Raw genomic sequence first — 15726 nt, forward strand, 5'->3', positions numbered from 1 at the left:
CAGGGTCCTCCTGCTATTACTGGGCCTTATCCTTGACATTGACTCACAACTCCCCAACCACAGTGGCACAAAGTGCAGCTCCTACCTGCAGCAATGGCTGTCTTCTTGTCCACTGTTACGGCCACAGCTGTGCTTGCTGTTACTACCATTGGCTGGCTTGGACCTTCTGGGGAAACAAAAATTGCCAAGTGACTATCTCAGTGACTGGGGAAGAGCCAGTGGTTGGGTGGTGGGTGCGTAGGCTGAGAATGCAACAGAAGTCCCAGGTGAGGGCATTCCTTGAATAAGTGAGGCAGGGAGTATTTGGAGAAGCCATTGCTGTGGTGACTGTGTCACCATCAACTACTAGTCTTTGCAGAGTGCCTCCTGAGTGTCAGGGACTGCCACCTTTCCATGCAGATCTGGACCTGCCAGCTAAGTATGTCATGGCCCCTGGCTGCCTGGACAATGCAGTGTTGTCCACATCATTAGGACATGGTGAGTGCTCTGTCTCAGGGCAGCAACTCTCTGCTGGTGGTTGCCTCACTTGAGCTCGGGGACCCGGCTGTGACCCGTTCTCTCAGCACATGTTCCACCCAGAAGACTTGCATTGCATCAAACGACTCTTTCCAGCAGGACAGGCTCTATTCCAGGACTCGTGGTGGCTGATCCTGGGTTGTCCTTCATCAGTCACTTGAGTCAGGGTGACATTGACAGCCCCTCTGGAGGCCAGATGCCAGGGCTGCACCAGGCACAGGCGGCGGGCAGGTGCCTGATGCATCTGAGGCTCTCCATAAATCCTGGTCATTGGTGGCCGGCTTGCCACCACCACCCCATCATCAAGCCGTGGATTTCACTTGCTTTACAGGCGGTTACTGCACTTCTGGGACACTCTGCCAGGCTCTTGAAGGGCAAGGAGCTTGCTGTGAGCTGCTTTCCTCACCTCTTTTAGGAGAGTCAGGCCCCCATAGGTGCAGAATTTAGGTGGCAGTGTCAGCTTCACATGAAAACAGAGCCTTCTGGCTCTGCAGTGGTGTGGGTTAGTGTATGACCTTGGGCTTTTTAATCTTCATCAGTTCAGGGTCATGGCTTAGTTTTTCAATGCATTCCAGTCTACAGGCCAAGTTCCACTACAATTCCCAAAAAAGGGGCAAAATTTCATCAAGTGCTGTCTTGTGAGAATGTCTTTATATCAAATGTTGCTTGAGACAAATAGATCATGAGATGCTTATGTGGGGTTCATCTACTGCAGTGGAATTTGAATCGTGTTTTCTCCTATCCATTTCACTAAGACCATCCATCACACCTTGCTAGAATCAAATATCTCACAGAAATCCAAAGTTACTCTGATTCTAGAGGCTTAACGATATGTAGCATTGTTGATTCTAGGTCTTTGCCATGATAAAATCACAATAAACACAGGAGTCAGCTTCCTCACCTTGCTTCCAGAAATGTCTAGAAGCAGGAGGGACAGGCCTGAGGCCCCCAGGCCTTGGTGAGACTCAGCTGTGTGCGGGCGGATTTCCCAGGCACTGGTTGCAGGAGACAGTTCCACGTGGGCTGAACTCAGCCCACCAAGCTCCAGGCAAAGAGCGACAGAGGCAGCCTGGAGAGGCAGAGGGGAGCCTCCATTCGCTCTGGAGGCGACTCCTCTGCCTCTTCAGGGTACCTGCCCCCCATTAAATGAAGCTGTGGTTGTTTTCTTCCTTGGGGGAGAATGGGAGTGTGCAGAGGTGCCCACATGTCTCTAGGCACAGGCAAGAGCTAAAGCAGCAAGTGAGGGTGTGAAAAGAGAGCAAGCTTCTGCCTCACTACTCAGCTGTCCCCCCTTTCGGGGTTACCAACTTCCCTCTCTTCCCCTGGCCGCTTAGTTTCCCACCCACCACCCTCCTACCTCGGCCACGAAAAGCAGCCCCGGCAGCCTTCAGGGCCCAGTGACAACATGGGTAGGAGGAGCCATCACCATGGGCTGGGGGCAGGGGCCAGGGATTTAGCACCGAGAACCTCCCTAGGATTCTGTGGGTGGGAGCCCCTCCTTGGGGAGCCCTGAGGCTGCAATACAAGGTGACAGGAAGAAGGAGCTGCATCTTTCTGGCTCTGGGGGTCACGTGAGGAGGGAACCATCACCTTGGCTGTGGGAGCCTCCCTGTGGGCCTTCACTGGGAATAACAGCACTCGCTCCCTCTTCGCTTTCCTGCTTACACTCAGGACAGGAAGAGATCCTAGGCTTTGGTGGGCAGAACTTGGATTTAGCCCAGCTCTGTGGCTCCCTAGCTGTGTGGTCCTGGGCAAGTCATAGAACCTCTCTGAGCTCAGATTTTTCATGTATCAGAAGAGGAGTAATAACAACACAGACAATTGTGCAGACTAAATGAATAACAGGCTCTAAAATGTCTTGTAAAGCATATCAGTGATGCATTCAGTTGGGGTGGAATAGACATCGGATGGAGAGATGGGCTTAGGCTCAAGGTGGAGAAGCCATCAAAGAGGGCAGAGAGGGGGACCTCCTCCTTGAATCCTGCAGCCCCAGGAGAAGCCCCTGGAAGCCTGGATCTCCCTAGCTGTCAGCTCAGGGCACTTCTCCATCGGGAGGCTGGAGGATGGTTTTGGTGGAAGTGGCTGTTGGAGGGTTTTGGTGGAAGGGCACCTCGAAGGGAAAGCACAACTGGAATGCAACAGTATTCCAGGTATACTTACTCCTCTTCCCCTCTTTCTCCTCCTTTTTCCCTCTCCCCCCACTCCTCCTCTTTCTCTCCTTCCCCATCCTTCTTCTCTTCCGCCATCCTCCTCCTCCTCCTCTCCCTCTTCTCGACCCCCTCCCCCATCTCTGCTCACTCGGACCTGGACACAGATACTCCCAGATCCTCTCACTCCACTGTGCTGGGGTCAGTTTCCCCTAAGAGTGACCTTGCTCTGCTGCAAACCCCTGGATGAGTCCCTTAATCTCTCTGGGCTGTAGTCTCTTCAAGTGTAAATAAAGAGGGTGAAGCTCTGCATCCTCCACAATCCCTTTCTGTTCTAAACATTTTGCAATTTTCTTGATGCTCTGTTAAAGTCGCTTAATTTTTATTTTTGGGGGGCTGTTTTTCAGAGTGTGAGCTAGGAATTGGGAGTTGGATGCCTGCAGCTCTGAAATACTTTCTGGGCCTTGGACTACTAGGGATTTGGTGGCTTGGTCCATAGGATCAATCTTGGCTGACCTGCTTCCTACCCCTCGAGCCCCCAGTCGCCTGCCAGCCAGGAGGTGCCCCATTATTACTGGAAGGTCCTGAAGAGCAGATGGGGAGCTGAGTGTCACAGCTCCTGGGAAACCCTAAGGGAGTGGAGACCAGGCTGCTTTCTCTGGGAAGAAATGCAATGGGACAGTGAACCTGGTAAGTACAGCAGTTGCCTGATGGAATAAAGTCTGTTACTTTCATCTGAATAGTTTAAGGAACTTTCAAAGACACTCAGATGTTTAGAAATAGAAGAGTCTTGCCTTTCGGCCGGAACCGCCATCTTCCAGTAATTCGCCAAAATGACCAACACAAAGGGAAAGAGGAGAGGTACCCGCTATATGTTCTCTAGGCCTTATGGAAAACATGGAGTTGTTCCTTTGGCCACATACATGCGAATCTATAAGAAAGGTGATATTGTGGACATCAAGGGAATGGGCACTGTTCAAAAAGGAATGCCCCACAAATGTTACCATGGCAAAACTGGAAGGGTCTACAATGTTACTCAGCATGCTGTTGGCATTGTTGTAAACAAACAAGTTAAGGGCAAGATTCTTGCCAAGAGAATTAATGTCCACATTGAGCATATTAAACACTCAAAGAGCCGAGATAGCTTCCTGAAGCATGTGAAGGAAAATGATCAGAAAAAGAAGGAAGCCAAAGAGAAAGGTACTTGGGTCCAACTGAAGCACCAGCCTGCCCCACCCAGAGAAGCACACTTTGTGAGAACCAATGGAAAGGAGCCTGAACTGCTGGAACCCATTCCCTATGAATTCATAGCATGATAACTGTAAAGAAAATAAAAGACCTCAGGATTGTTAAAAAAAAAAAAAAAGAAAAAAAAAAGAAAAGAAAAGAAAAGAAAAGAAAAGAAAAGAAAAGAAAAGAAAAGAAAAGAAATAGAAGAGTCTTAACGATCAACCTTTCCTATTTGTCTCTACTTGGAATATGGGCTAGAATCCAGCTCTTCTTGACTTCTAGGTCAAATCTATTTCCTTTGTGCCATGCTGGACTTTTAACTTTGGCTGTTGGCTAGAGGATAAAATGATCTGTCCTATATTCAGAGTAGAGGCCAGTTGCATGGTAAGGCATGGGCGAGCTTTCTCAAGTTGCTAACATATGTCACGAGGGAAGGTTGGAAGGCAACCCAGAAGTGTGGACACTCTGTTCCATATCTACTCTTGTTTCCCACCAAGAGCAGCAGGAGGGGGCATGCCCCGGTCCCAGCTCAGCCCCAGGAGCACGGGGGTACAGATTACCTGGTCCCTCTGCCGATCGGAGATTGAAGACAAAGCTGCCAGCAGGCTGCTCAGCAGCCTGGCGGTACCACAGAGGGAAGTGGTCCATGGTGAACACACTGTCCTCATCCTCAGGAGTCAGGAACTTTCTGCAAAGAGACAGATTTGGTACCTCCCCCACCCAAATCAGGGAACATTCTCTTTTGTCACACAAGGTCATCTTGGCTGGGAGAGATTCATCTCTGCTTTGGTAGAGTTGCCGGCAGAAAATATAAGCCCCTAACTGTTTTACCCCAGACAATATTCCTCAGCAATTCCTGCTTTTTCCAGAATCAAATGCAGTTGCACCCGATGGCACATTAGTAGCTAGAAGAGGTATAGAGCCTGTACTGTGAAAGGAGACTTTTTTTTTTTTTTTTTGTAATGAAAACTCCTTTGCCTGCTGGGTTTATTTCTTTTGGATATAGCCTAATTTCTTTTTGTTTGACTAATTGGCATGTTTGAATGGGGCAATTTTATAGTGAACTCTATCACAACACTAATAGAAGGGCATAAATTCCCCCAAAATGTTTACTTCAAAAGTCATTGCCTCTAGGGTTTAGGATGCATTACGAGTTATCTTTTTCTTGAGCAGCTTTACCTTGCTAATTATGGTTTTGCATTCCCTGAACACACAGCAGCCAGCAGAAGGAGTGTTGGTTCAGAAGCAGAGTGGGAGGCGGGGAGAAGCTGGTTTGTGGATCAAAAAAGACACTGGATAACCCACAAGGTGGATAATTGAAATTTGATTTTAAGAGTGGTTGGCTGGGCAGCCCAGGTGGCTCGGGGGTTTAGCGCTGCCTTCAGCCCAGGGCGTGATCCTGGAGTCCCGGGATCGAGTCCCGCGTCGGGCTCCCTGCATGGAGCCTGCTTCTCCTTCTGCCTGTGTCTCTGCCTCTCTCTCTGTCTCTCATGAATAAATAAATAAAATCTTAAAAAAAAAAAAAAAAGAGTGGTTGGCTTATGTATTCCAGAAGCTACCTGCCTTGTTGCACAATTGCTGGCTGCCAGTCACAGCATGGGCTAGGTGAAGGGAGCCCTCTGGAGTTGCATGGTGTCTGTGCGGCCATTCGTGGTGGCTGCATTAGTAAGCCAGGAGGGTCTCTCTGTACTGAGATTTCCATCTTCCATACTTAGAAGCCTTTCAGAGAGGGTGCAGGGGAATGCTGAGGATGCCTTCACCCCCTTCCTGCCAGGTGTGGTTCACCCTGTCCAACTTTGGCCAATGAAATGGGTATGTGATTTTCTTAGTGGGGGTAGAAGTTTAAGGGGATGAGGAAGTACAAGTGGGTGGCCCACTGGAGGGGTCGTGAGTGTGGGGAGGTCAGCTCCCCACACTGTTTAAGGCCTTCGGGTGAATCTACAATTCACCCACCAGATTCAGTCCATTAAATCATTTGCTGTGTCTCTAACAGGGCCAAGGAAAGGGTTAGCGAGGCAGAGTGTTCTCCTCTGTTCACCTCTTCTGGCAGTGAGGGGACGTGGGGAGAGGAAAAGCAACTAGATTTGTTTTCCTAGAAAGCCTCCGCTTTCTAGCAAGTGTGGGTCTGTCAGAGTCCTGGAAGAAGCTCAAAGATGGCTCTGTGGCCGTGTGCTTGCATTCAGGGAGAGGAGCAGTGAGCAGGTGCGAGGCCAGGACCGTGCAGTGCCTCCTCAGCCCTTCCCCTCCGAGTGCCTGGTGGCCTCTGCCTATTTGAGTCTCCTGGTTTGCAGAGTGCAGGGGCTCTGCTCTCCCGACCCCACCCCCCAGCCCCCTTCTCTGGCTCCCTTTGCTGAGGACACTCCACAAGCTGACCTCCCAGAATCCAGGCTTGGCTGGGAGCAGGGTCTCTCAGCTTCAGCACTATTGACATTTTGGGCCAGACAATGGTTGTGAGGATGTTTAACACCATCCCTGGCCTCTGCCCCACTAGATGCCGGTAGCAAGTGCCCGTCCCCCAGCTGTGACAACTAAAAATGTTTGCACACATTGAGAAAAGTCCCTGGAGTGAGGGTGGGGGAAATCAGCCCCAGTTGAGAACTGCTGGCCTAGGGGATGTGTAAGTTGTCAATAAAGGAGGGGATGCAGCCAAATGATTTAGCTTGTTGCATACAGATTGGTCCCAGGGGTAACAGCTTCTGGGTTTCCCTTTGTGGAAGTGATTAACCCTTACAACCTTAGTGTCCTTGCCTGTTTGGGCCACTGTCCTTTCTCTCCTGGGGATGCCTCCAGGATGCATCTAAGCGTGGTAGAAGTCGTACTTTTCTGATGCTCCCAATCTGCAAACCACAACCCTTCCACTCTCTGTGCACGCACCCTCCCACCCCCCCACCCCACCCCTGATGCTGAATCTGCCTGCCCACAGGCTGTAGGATCACCCTGCAAGGATCACCCTCCCGGGGTACTCAGCAGGACTCACTTGTCGGAGACCTTCTCAGAGCCCACAAACAAGCTGCTTCTGAGGAGGCCGGCCCGGGTGCCCAGGAAGGCCATGTCCACTGCTTGCTTGGACTCACTGTAAGGTAGACAGAGCAGGTATCATTACCACACAGTGCAGCGACAGGTGTAGGAAGGGGGCACCAGGAGCCGGGGGAAGGCCTGCAGGCCTCTACTAGTGCCTGGCCTGATCTACCTGGTGGTGAGGGGCAGGGTGCAGGCAGGCAGACTGGTTGTTCAGGGGGTTGCACACACATGCACTGTCCATCCATGGTGAGCATGTTTGTTGCATCTGGTCAACCTGGTGCCCCTGGGCAGCACCTTCCTTTGTTAGTGGGGTCCCCTGGGGCTCTGCCTTTATGCCCTTTTTTTTTTTTCCTTTTTGCTCCTAACATGTCCATCCAGGTTTTGGGGAGAGTTGGCTCTGGAAGACAGAGGAATTCAGGAAAAGAGATGTTGTCTTGGGACCTCCGGAATGGGAACTTCTCATGACCAACACTTATAGGACACTTCACGGTTTTAAAAACTTTTTCACATGTTTACCTTCTTATTGAAATGTGAAAGGAAGAAGAGCAGACGCTATCTGCACTCACCTACATGAACCCAGTGGACTTAATAACCTTGCCAACAAGATTTGAGAAAGAAGGGATCCCTGGGTAGTGCAGCGGTTTGGCGCCTGCCTTTGGCCCAGGGCGCGATCTTGGAGACCCAGGATCGAGTCCCATGTCGGGCTCCCAGTGCATAGAGCCTGCTTCTCCCTCTGCCTGCGTCTGTGCCTCTCTCTCTCTGTGTGACTATCATAAATAAATAAAAATAAAAAAAAAAGATTTGAGAAAGAAAATCCATTAGCTAGCTGGAGTGTAACTCTACTTCCACGATGATAGCACCAGCATGAGAGTCATCAAGACAATGGTTTAATTTATTTCCTTTGGATAAATAATCAGAGGTGAGATTGCTGGACCATATGGTAGTTCTATTTTTAGTTTTTTGAGGTACCTCCAAACTATTGTTCACAGTGGCTATACTGTTTCACATTCCCACCACTCTACTACCACTCAGGCACTCCTGATGCAATTCTTTATTCAAATGTAGTAGAGAATAATCGAATGAGACTCCTGCACCCATAAATCAGCCTCAACAATTACCAGCCCATGCCAATCTTATTTCATCTATAGCCTCCCCTGGCCCCTCAACTAGATTATTCTGAAGCAAATCTCAGATATCATTTCATTGGTAAATATTTTAATTTCTATCATTAAAATATAAGGCATGAAAACATCTTTAATGCCATTATCACACCTAAAAAACTCCATAATTCCTTAATAGCATCAGATAATACAATAATCCACAATCCTTTTTTTAGCTTATTTGAATGAGATTCTGACTAGGGTCCTCAAATTCATGTCTCATTTCTTTCCTCTCTTTCTCTTCTCTATCTAGATCTAGAGCCAGACATTTATATTTATTGAACTATAATCCACTTGCCATATGCTTCATCCATTTGAAGTGTGCAGTTATGATTTTTGTATATCCACGGAGTTGTGCAGCCATCACCAACCAGCCTATTTTAGGACATTTCATCATCCCCAGAAGGAACCCCATACCTATTAGCAGTCACCTTTAGTCACTTTGAACCTTTCTCTCTCCTCTCTCCCTCTCTTCTCTTTTCCTTGCAACTTATTTGCTGGAGTAGGTCATTTGTTCTGTAGAGCTTCTGCTTTCTGGGTTTAGCTGATCATGATGCTGTGGTGTTATGCTCTCTTGTTCCCTGTATTTCTTATAAACCAGCAGTTAGACCTACTGGCTGGATCAGATATAGTTTTGAATTACTATAAGTGGTGTGTTCTTTGTCAAGAGGCACCCACTATCTGATTGACTAGAGGTTGCAAAATAGGGACATTGCTTGATTCCTTTCTTATTTTATTTGTACCTGAAATACTTGTATAAAGATAAACTTCTCAAAAAAAAAAAAAAAAAAAGATAAACTTCTCCTCATCAATATTTGGTTATCCTGAGATGCAATTTGTACAGGAGAGGCAGGATAAATAATTGAGTGCCTGCTTATTCACCAGTTTTTAGAATGAGTTGACTTCCTAACATCTTCTGAAGATGACCAAAAGGTTTTTTTCCTCCTCGGTATCGTTATGAACACAGGATATAAACACATTTAATATGTTTTAATCTGTTGTAGTTGTCATTACTTTTACTGCTCCCATTGTCCTATCTTTAACCAGTAAGAGCCACTTCATTTTGGTTCTGGGGTCCCCCTGGCACAATGTCATTAAGTCTTCAGTAACTTCTTCCTTCTGATTATGACAAGATGCTCCTGGATTATTTTGTACACTTCCTGCCCCTGTCCTGAATCAGACATTTCTCCAAGGATTGCTGACTCATTTTAATGAGGACTTCTTAATTTGCACATTGAAAGTCCACAATCCAGCTCTGGGGTACTCATTGAGGTTGGTCTTTTTGGTGGTCAGGGCCAGGATATCCCTTTTGTTTCTTTCAGAGAAAACACATCACAAGTTCATTGATAGTTCCAATTCATATTCAGCAGTACATCTTCTTTGATTTAAAAACTTTGCACCTCTTTCTTCATTTGCTGAAAACCTTGCTTCCTAATGACATTAACATAATACTATTTGCTCTATCCAACTATATAGTTTGAGAAAACAGTGTCAATATTGTTTCTAGCAATGTGGTTATTGAACACAGTTTAAGATTTTATTTATTTATTGTTTATGGTTCAGTTTTCAAGTCCCTTGAAAGAATTCACCTATTGTTATGTCATGAACTTGATATATAACTAGGTTTATTTCATTTGCTTTAGAATTTTTAGAGCTTATTTTTTGAAATCTGATTTTGTTTTATGATGATATAAAGCATTTACATGGTTCCAAAGTCAAATATGCAAAATAGAGCATATTCATAAGCCTGTCTTCATCCCCATTATTTCACTCTGCCTAAAGTAATCTTTTTTATTTGCTTGTTTATTGTTCCATTACAAAAATATATGTGCACATATGTATATACATACTTGCATCTATGTTTATATATATGTGAGTAACTATGAAAATATATTTGCATCTCCTCCTTTTAAATAAATAGTGATGGTATTATATATACTTTTCTCCATTGGTGAGACCATTCCGTTGCAGCATATAGATTTCCCATTTTTTACAGTTACATAGTATTCCATTTTGGGGATCTACTATGGTTTATTTAATGAGGCTCCTACTGACTGATTTAGGTTACTTATTTATTTTTAAAAGATCTTGTTTATTTATTCATGAGAGACACAGAGAGAGGCAGAGACATAGGCAGAAGGAGAAGCAGGGTCCCCATGGGGAGCCCGACGCAGAATTGGATCTCAGGAATCCGGGATCACACCCTTAGCTGAAGGCAGATGCTCAACCACTGAGCCACCCAGGAGTCCCTGGATTTAGGTTATTTTCTGTCTTTCACTGTTATAAATGGAGCTGTAACAAAAAGCTTATGTATATATCTTTTCTTATTTTTACTAGTATATCTTTGGGATGCATTCCTAGAAGTGATATTGCTGAGTCAGAGTGTAAATGCATATGTAGTTTGTTAGATATTATCAAATTGTCCTCTACAGCCTTTGAGACATTTTGTATATCCACTGGCAATATATAGGAGCCTGATCCCCCCACAGCCTTGCCAACCATGAACCACAACAAACTTAGATGGTTATCAATCTGATGAATGACAAATATAATCTTGGTATACTTTAAATTTGCATTCTTTTTATTATGAGCTAGATCGATCTTTTTTTTTTTTTCTTCATATATTTAAGGACTATTTTTTTTTTAATTTATTTATGATAGTCACACAGAGAGAGAGAGAGAAGCAGAGACACAGGCAGAGGGAGAAGCAGGCTCCATGCACCGGGAGCCCGACGTGGGATTCGATCCCGAGTCTCCAGGATCGCGCTCTGGGCCAAAGGCAGGCGCTAAACCTCTGCGCCACCCAGGGATCCCCTTAAGGACTATTTGTATGTGTTCTCTGAACTACCCATATCTCTTGGTCCTTTTTCCTATAAAGTGGTTGGTTTTTTACTTCACTATTTTTGAAGCTCTTCATTTATTGTGAATATATGATGTAGGGATAGTAAGCTTTTGTTTGTTATATAAGTCGCAAACATTTTTTTGGTTTGTCATTTCTGTTTTCACCTTGCTCACGTTTTTATTTTTGCCAAATAAACATTTTTATGCTGTTTAATTTGTCAGTCATTCTTTTATTGCTTCTGAATTTTGAGTCATCATTGGGAAAGGTTTCCTAATTCCTAGATTTTAGAGCAATTGACTCATTTTTTAATAGTACTTATATGGTTTCATTTTTTTTTTTACATTTAAATCTGAGTCATTTGGATTTTATCCAGGTGTACAATGTGAGGAAATAATACAATTTTATCATTCTCCATATGGCTCTCAAACCAATTATTAAAGAGTCCATTTTTCTCTCATGATGGTCTGACATGATGTCTTTCCACATGCATTTAGATGAATTTCTGTATTTTTAAAAAGATTTTATTTATTTATTCATGGGAGACAGAGAGAGGCAGAGACATAGGCAGAGGGAGAACTAGGCTCCCTGTGGGGAGCCTGATGCAGGACTCGATACCAGGACCCCAGGATCATAACCTGAGCCAAAGGCAGATGCTCAATTGCTGAGCCACCCAGGTGCCCTAATTTCTGGATTTTCTATTCCATCCCATTGGTCTGCCTTTCTAGTCATGTGTCAATACTACACTTTATAGAGATTTTGTCATACTGTTTTAATACGTTGGTAGGACCAAACTTCCTTTGTTGCTTTGCTGTTTCTGGAATTTCTTGACTCTTATTCCAGATAAACTTTATAATCCATTTACCTGGATCCAGAAAAATAGTGATGACATTTTTATTGGGATTGTTATATTTATAAATTAACTTAGAGAGTATTAATGTCTTCATGATGTTGATGCTTTCTACCCAAAAAACACTGAATATATCTCCCCATGTGTTCAAGTCAACTTTTGTGTCTTCCAGGAATATTTTGTAATTCTTCTTATGTAAGATTTAGGGCATATTTTATATGTTATACCCAGGTGTTTCATTACATTCTGTTTTTTGCCCTCTTGAATATGTTTTTATCTAGTTTTTGTTTGCATAGATTAAGGATATTAATTTTTGAATGTTCATATTGTAACCTGCTACTTTACTAAATTCTCTTATTGTTTATAGTAGTTTTCCTATAAATTCTTTTGGGGCTTCCAGATACATAATCTTATCACCCTCTTAAGCAGAGATAATTTACTTCACCCTTTCCAAATCTCATTGCTTCTATGTGCATTCTCTTGTCTGGCTACATTGACTGATACTTTCTGACCTTGTTAAATAGTAGTAAGGATATGGGAATGCCTGTCTTAGTCCTGTCTTTAGTTGAGAGAGCCTCTAGCTCCACTCAGATGTTGACTTTCAGGCTTAGGTTATTATTATTTTTTTTTTGAAGATTTTTATTTTTATTTTATTTATTTATTATTTATCTTTAAAAATATTTTTATTTTTATTTTTTTAAAGGTTTTATTTATTTAATCGAGAGAGGAGAGAGAGAGAGACAGAGGCAGAGACACAGGCAGAGGGAGAACCAGGCTCCATGCAGGGAGCCTGACGTGGGACTCGATCCCGAGTCTCCAGGATCACGCCCTGGGCTACAAGCAGCGCTAAACCGCTGAGCCACCCGGGCTGCCCAAGATTTTTATTTTTAATAAAATAATCTCTACACCCAATATAGTGCTTGAATTTATAACCCTGAGATCAAGAATTGCATGCTCTGTAACCTAAGCCAGCCAGGCACCCCTGGTCAATTTTAATTTTATTGATTAGTTTTAAAAAACATGCATGGAGGGCAGCCCGGGTGGCTCTGCGGCTTAGCGCCGCCTTCAGCCCAGGGTGTGGTTCTGGAGACCTGAGATCGAGTCCCACATCAGGCTCCTCGCTTGGAGCCTGCTTCTCCCTCTGCCTGTGTCTGTGCCTCTCTCTCTGTATCTCCCATGAATAAAATCTTTTTTTTTTTTTCATGAATAAAATCTCTAGGGGATCCCTGGGTGGCGCAGCGGTTTGGCGCCTGCCTTTGGCCCAGGGCGCGATCCTGGAGACCCCGGATCGAATCCCACGTCGGGCTCCCGGTGCATGGAGCCTGCTTCTCCCTCTGCCTGTGTCTCTGCCTCTCTCTCTCTCTCTCTCTCTCTGTGTGTGACTATCATAAATAATAAATAAAAAAAATTTAAAAAAATCTCTAAAAAAATGCATGGATATTAATATTTGTTCAAATATCTTTTCTGCATCTATAAGGGTAATTATACGATTTTTCCCCTTAGCTTTATTAATATGCCATTTTATATTAATTCTCCAGGTCTTCTTTTTCTAATATACATCTTGGTTAAGAATATTTGTTCTTCAGTGTCTCTCAACATTAAAAATGTCTCTGGCTAATTTCTGAACTTAGAAAGATGAAGATCATGTCCTTCCTCTCCAAACCAATGATCCAATCTCCTATGCCTCAGAACCAGGCTGCCTGGTTTTGACTCTGGCTTCACCACTTGTGAGGCATATGACCTTGGGCAAGTTGCTTATCTCACTCTACCTTGGTTTCCTCATTTGTAAAATGGGAATAATGATAGTACCTATATTGTAAGGTGGTTATGAGGCTCATTAGTTAACATACACCAAGTACTTAGTACTTGGCCTGCTATATTCTCTTTGTGTTCTCTAGTTTTATTTTGTATAGGTAATACATTTACATGGTTCAAAATTGTACCAAAAAATTATACAGTGAGAAATGTCCCTTACATCCCTGTTTTAGTTACCCATTTTCCTAATGAGAAGCAACCAATGAGAACTCTTTCCCATTTGGCCTTTCATAGATGTTTTATATACATACATGTACAGATATCTGTGTTTTGCTTCCATTTTATAGAAATGGTATACTGTACACAGTGTTCTGCATCATGCTTTCTAAAATAGGTGATTGTTTCATATAAAATTCTGTTGTTTTCATTAAGATAGCATTAATTGAGTGTCCAGGAGAGGTTAGACATCTTAATGATGCTAATGTTGAATCTTCCTATTCAGGAACAAGGTATAGTCCGCTGTATTCTTGACCTCATCAATTTCTTGCACCCTTCCAACATGCATGTGCACACACTTGTATACACACACACTCACACAAGCCATTCATTTCTGCTTTCTACCTTGTCCACTAAATATGATGCCACTAGGTAAAGGGAGTGAGGAAATCTAAGGCTCTGGGAAATACCAAGGAAAGACCAAGGCCAAGTTTGTATTTCATAGTGTCTTGACTTTACTTCCTGGAAACCAGGTCTTGATCTGCTTGAACCACTCTTTCCAGGGTACTTGGCAAATGGACTCAGACAGCTACAGCCCAACCTAGAGAGAGGTTTTCTTGGAATGGAACTACTCCAGTGTGGGTAGGGGATCTGGACCTACACCCAGGGGGACCTGCACTTGGTGCTTTTCCACGGGGGTGTGGGGGAGCAGCAGCATGTGTGGGGTGTGGAAGCTGTGCCAAGTCCCTGCTTTACTGGGTCCATGTGAAGGTAGCTCTCACTCCCCCAATGTCTTCCCACTGTCATCACATTCATCTTGGACCCAGTTGTCTCCTGAGCTGTCAGCCAGGTAGTGAGAGGGACCCTGACAGCCAAGGGAATCCTGGGGGTTGGAGCTGCTTCTCTTTTCAGAACCCTCAGCCCTACCCCGAACATACTCAGAGGCGTTGAGAGCCAGCGCTGTCCAGTAGGCTTCCATGGGGGCTGTAACCACCGCATCAAGCAGTACCTCCCGTACCAGCTCCTCATCACCTGGGGGCAGAATAAAAGATCAAACCACTTATGTCCTCCATGATGATGAAAACAGCTCATCTGCCCTTGTGAGGAACCCCGAACTTTAGGAATTGGGATGTGCCTCATAAACAAGTATCTGGGGCTTGTAAAACTATCTATGTAAGCTTGAGGAAATCGTGTTGCCTCTCTTAGCCTTCACATCTTCAATCACAAGCAATATGTGAGTAGAACTGATTTCTAAGGCCCTTCTCAGTTCTGGTATTCTGAGATTAGAACCCCTCAATGACATCAGACCTTGACCTGAATCCAGGCCACCTCTCTCTCTGCTGCCATCAGTCTGCAACTTGATCATCACCCTCCCAACACACTGGCCTTTTGCCAGTTCTATGAATTTGAATTTGCCTCAGAGTCTCTGTGCATGCTGTTCCTTGGTCTGGATGCTTTCCTCCTACTCTTTGCATGGGTGGCTCTTTTCCTCCTCTCTTTTTAAAAAAAATTATTTACTTTTATTGAGGTAAAGTCTACATTAACTAAATCAACTAATTTAAAGTATACAAATCTGTGGAATTTCATACATTCACAGTGATTTGCACCATCACTTCTGTCCAGATCCATATTTTCATCATCCCCAAGACAGATCCTGTACCCTTGAAGGCACTTGGGTGGTTCTTTTTCATCCTCAGCATAAATAACACTGTCTGACAGAGTTAGGGGTGATAAAGGATCCCATACAGCATCCTATTCATGGCACTTGCCACAGTTTGGAATAACCTACATCTACATACACATGCTTGCTTCTTTATTGTGTGGCTTCTCCACTGGATTACAAGCTCACTGAGAGTAAGGGCCTCGTCTATTTGGGTCCTCTCTGCAGCTTTAGTGCCCACCCCAGGCCTGGCACAGAGTACATACTTAGTACAGATTTACTGATGGAATGAATGAATGAGCTAATGAGTGCCTTGTTGGGCCAGCATGGGA

General features: G+C 44.5%; 2 protein-coding genes across 2 annotated transcripts in view; one reads left to right on the plus strand and one right to left on the minus strand.

Annotated features, from left to right (window-relative positions):
• The window catches only part of CACNA2D4 (calcium voltage-gated channel auxiliary subunit alpha2delta 4), a 121137-nt gene that overhangs the window by 50801 nt on the left and 54610 nt on the right, over window positions 1-15726 (minus strand). The window contains exons 23-26 of the mRNA XM_049102496.1: window positions 14673-14766; window positions 6871-6966; window positions 4454-4581; window positions 86-166 (exon numbers count right to left, since the gene is read on the minus strand). Coding sequence (XP_048958453.1) covers window positions 86-166; window positions 4454-4581; window positions 6871-6966; window positions 14673-14766 — 399 coding nt within the window. The remainder of the gene's footprint in view (window positions 1-85; window positions 167-4453; window positions 4582-6870; window positions 6967-14672; window positions 14767-15726) is intronic.
• LOC112668987 (60S ribosomal protein L21-like) lies at window positions 3442-4050 on the plus strand. The gene has a single exon (XM_025461679.3). It carries the CDS (start codon window positions 3497-3499, stop codon window positions 3977-3979), a length of 483 nt encoding a protein of 160 aa, XP_025317464.3. The 5' UTR covers window positions 3442-3496; the 3' UTR covers window positions 3980-4050.

Source organism: Canis lupus, chromosome 27 (assembly GCF_003254725.2).
Source record: "Canis lupus dingo isolate Sandy chromosome 27, ASM325472v2, whole genome shotgun sequence".
NCBI classification, from domain to species: Eukaryota; Metazoa; Chordata; class Mammalia; order Carnivora; family Canidae; genus Canis; species Canis lupus.

Coding starts and splice junctions, on each gene's coding strand:
- LOC112668987 (XM_025461679.3), top strand. CDS start 3,497: ATGACCAACACAAAGGGAAAGAGGAGAGGTACCCGCTATATGTTCTCT.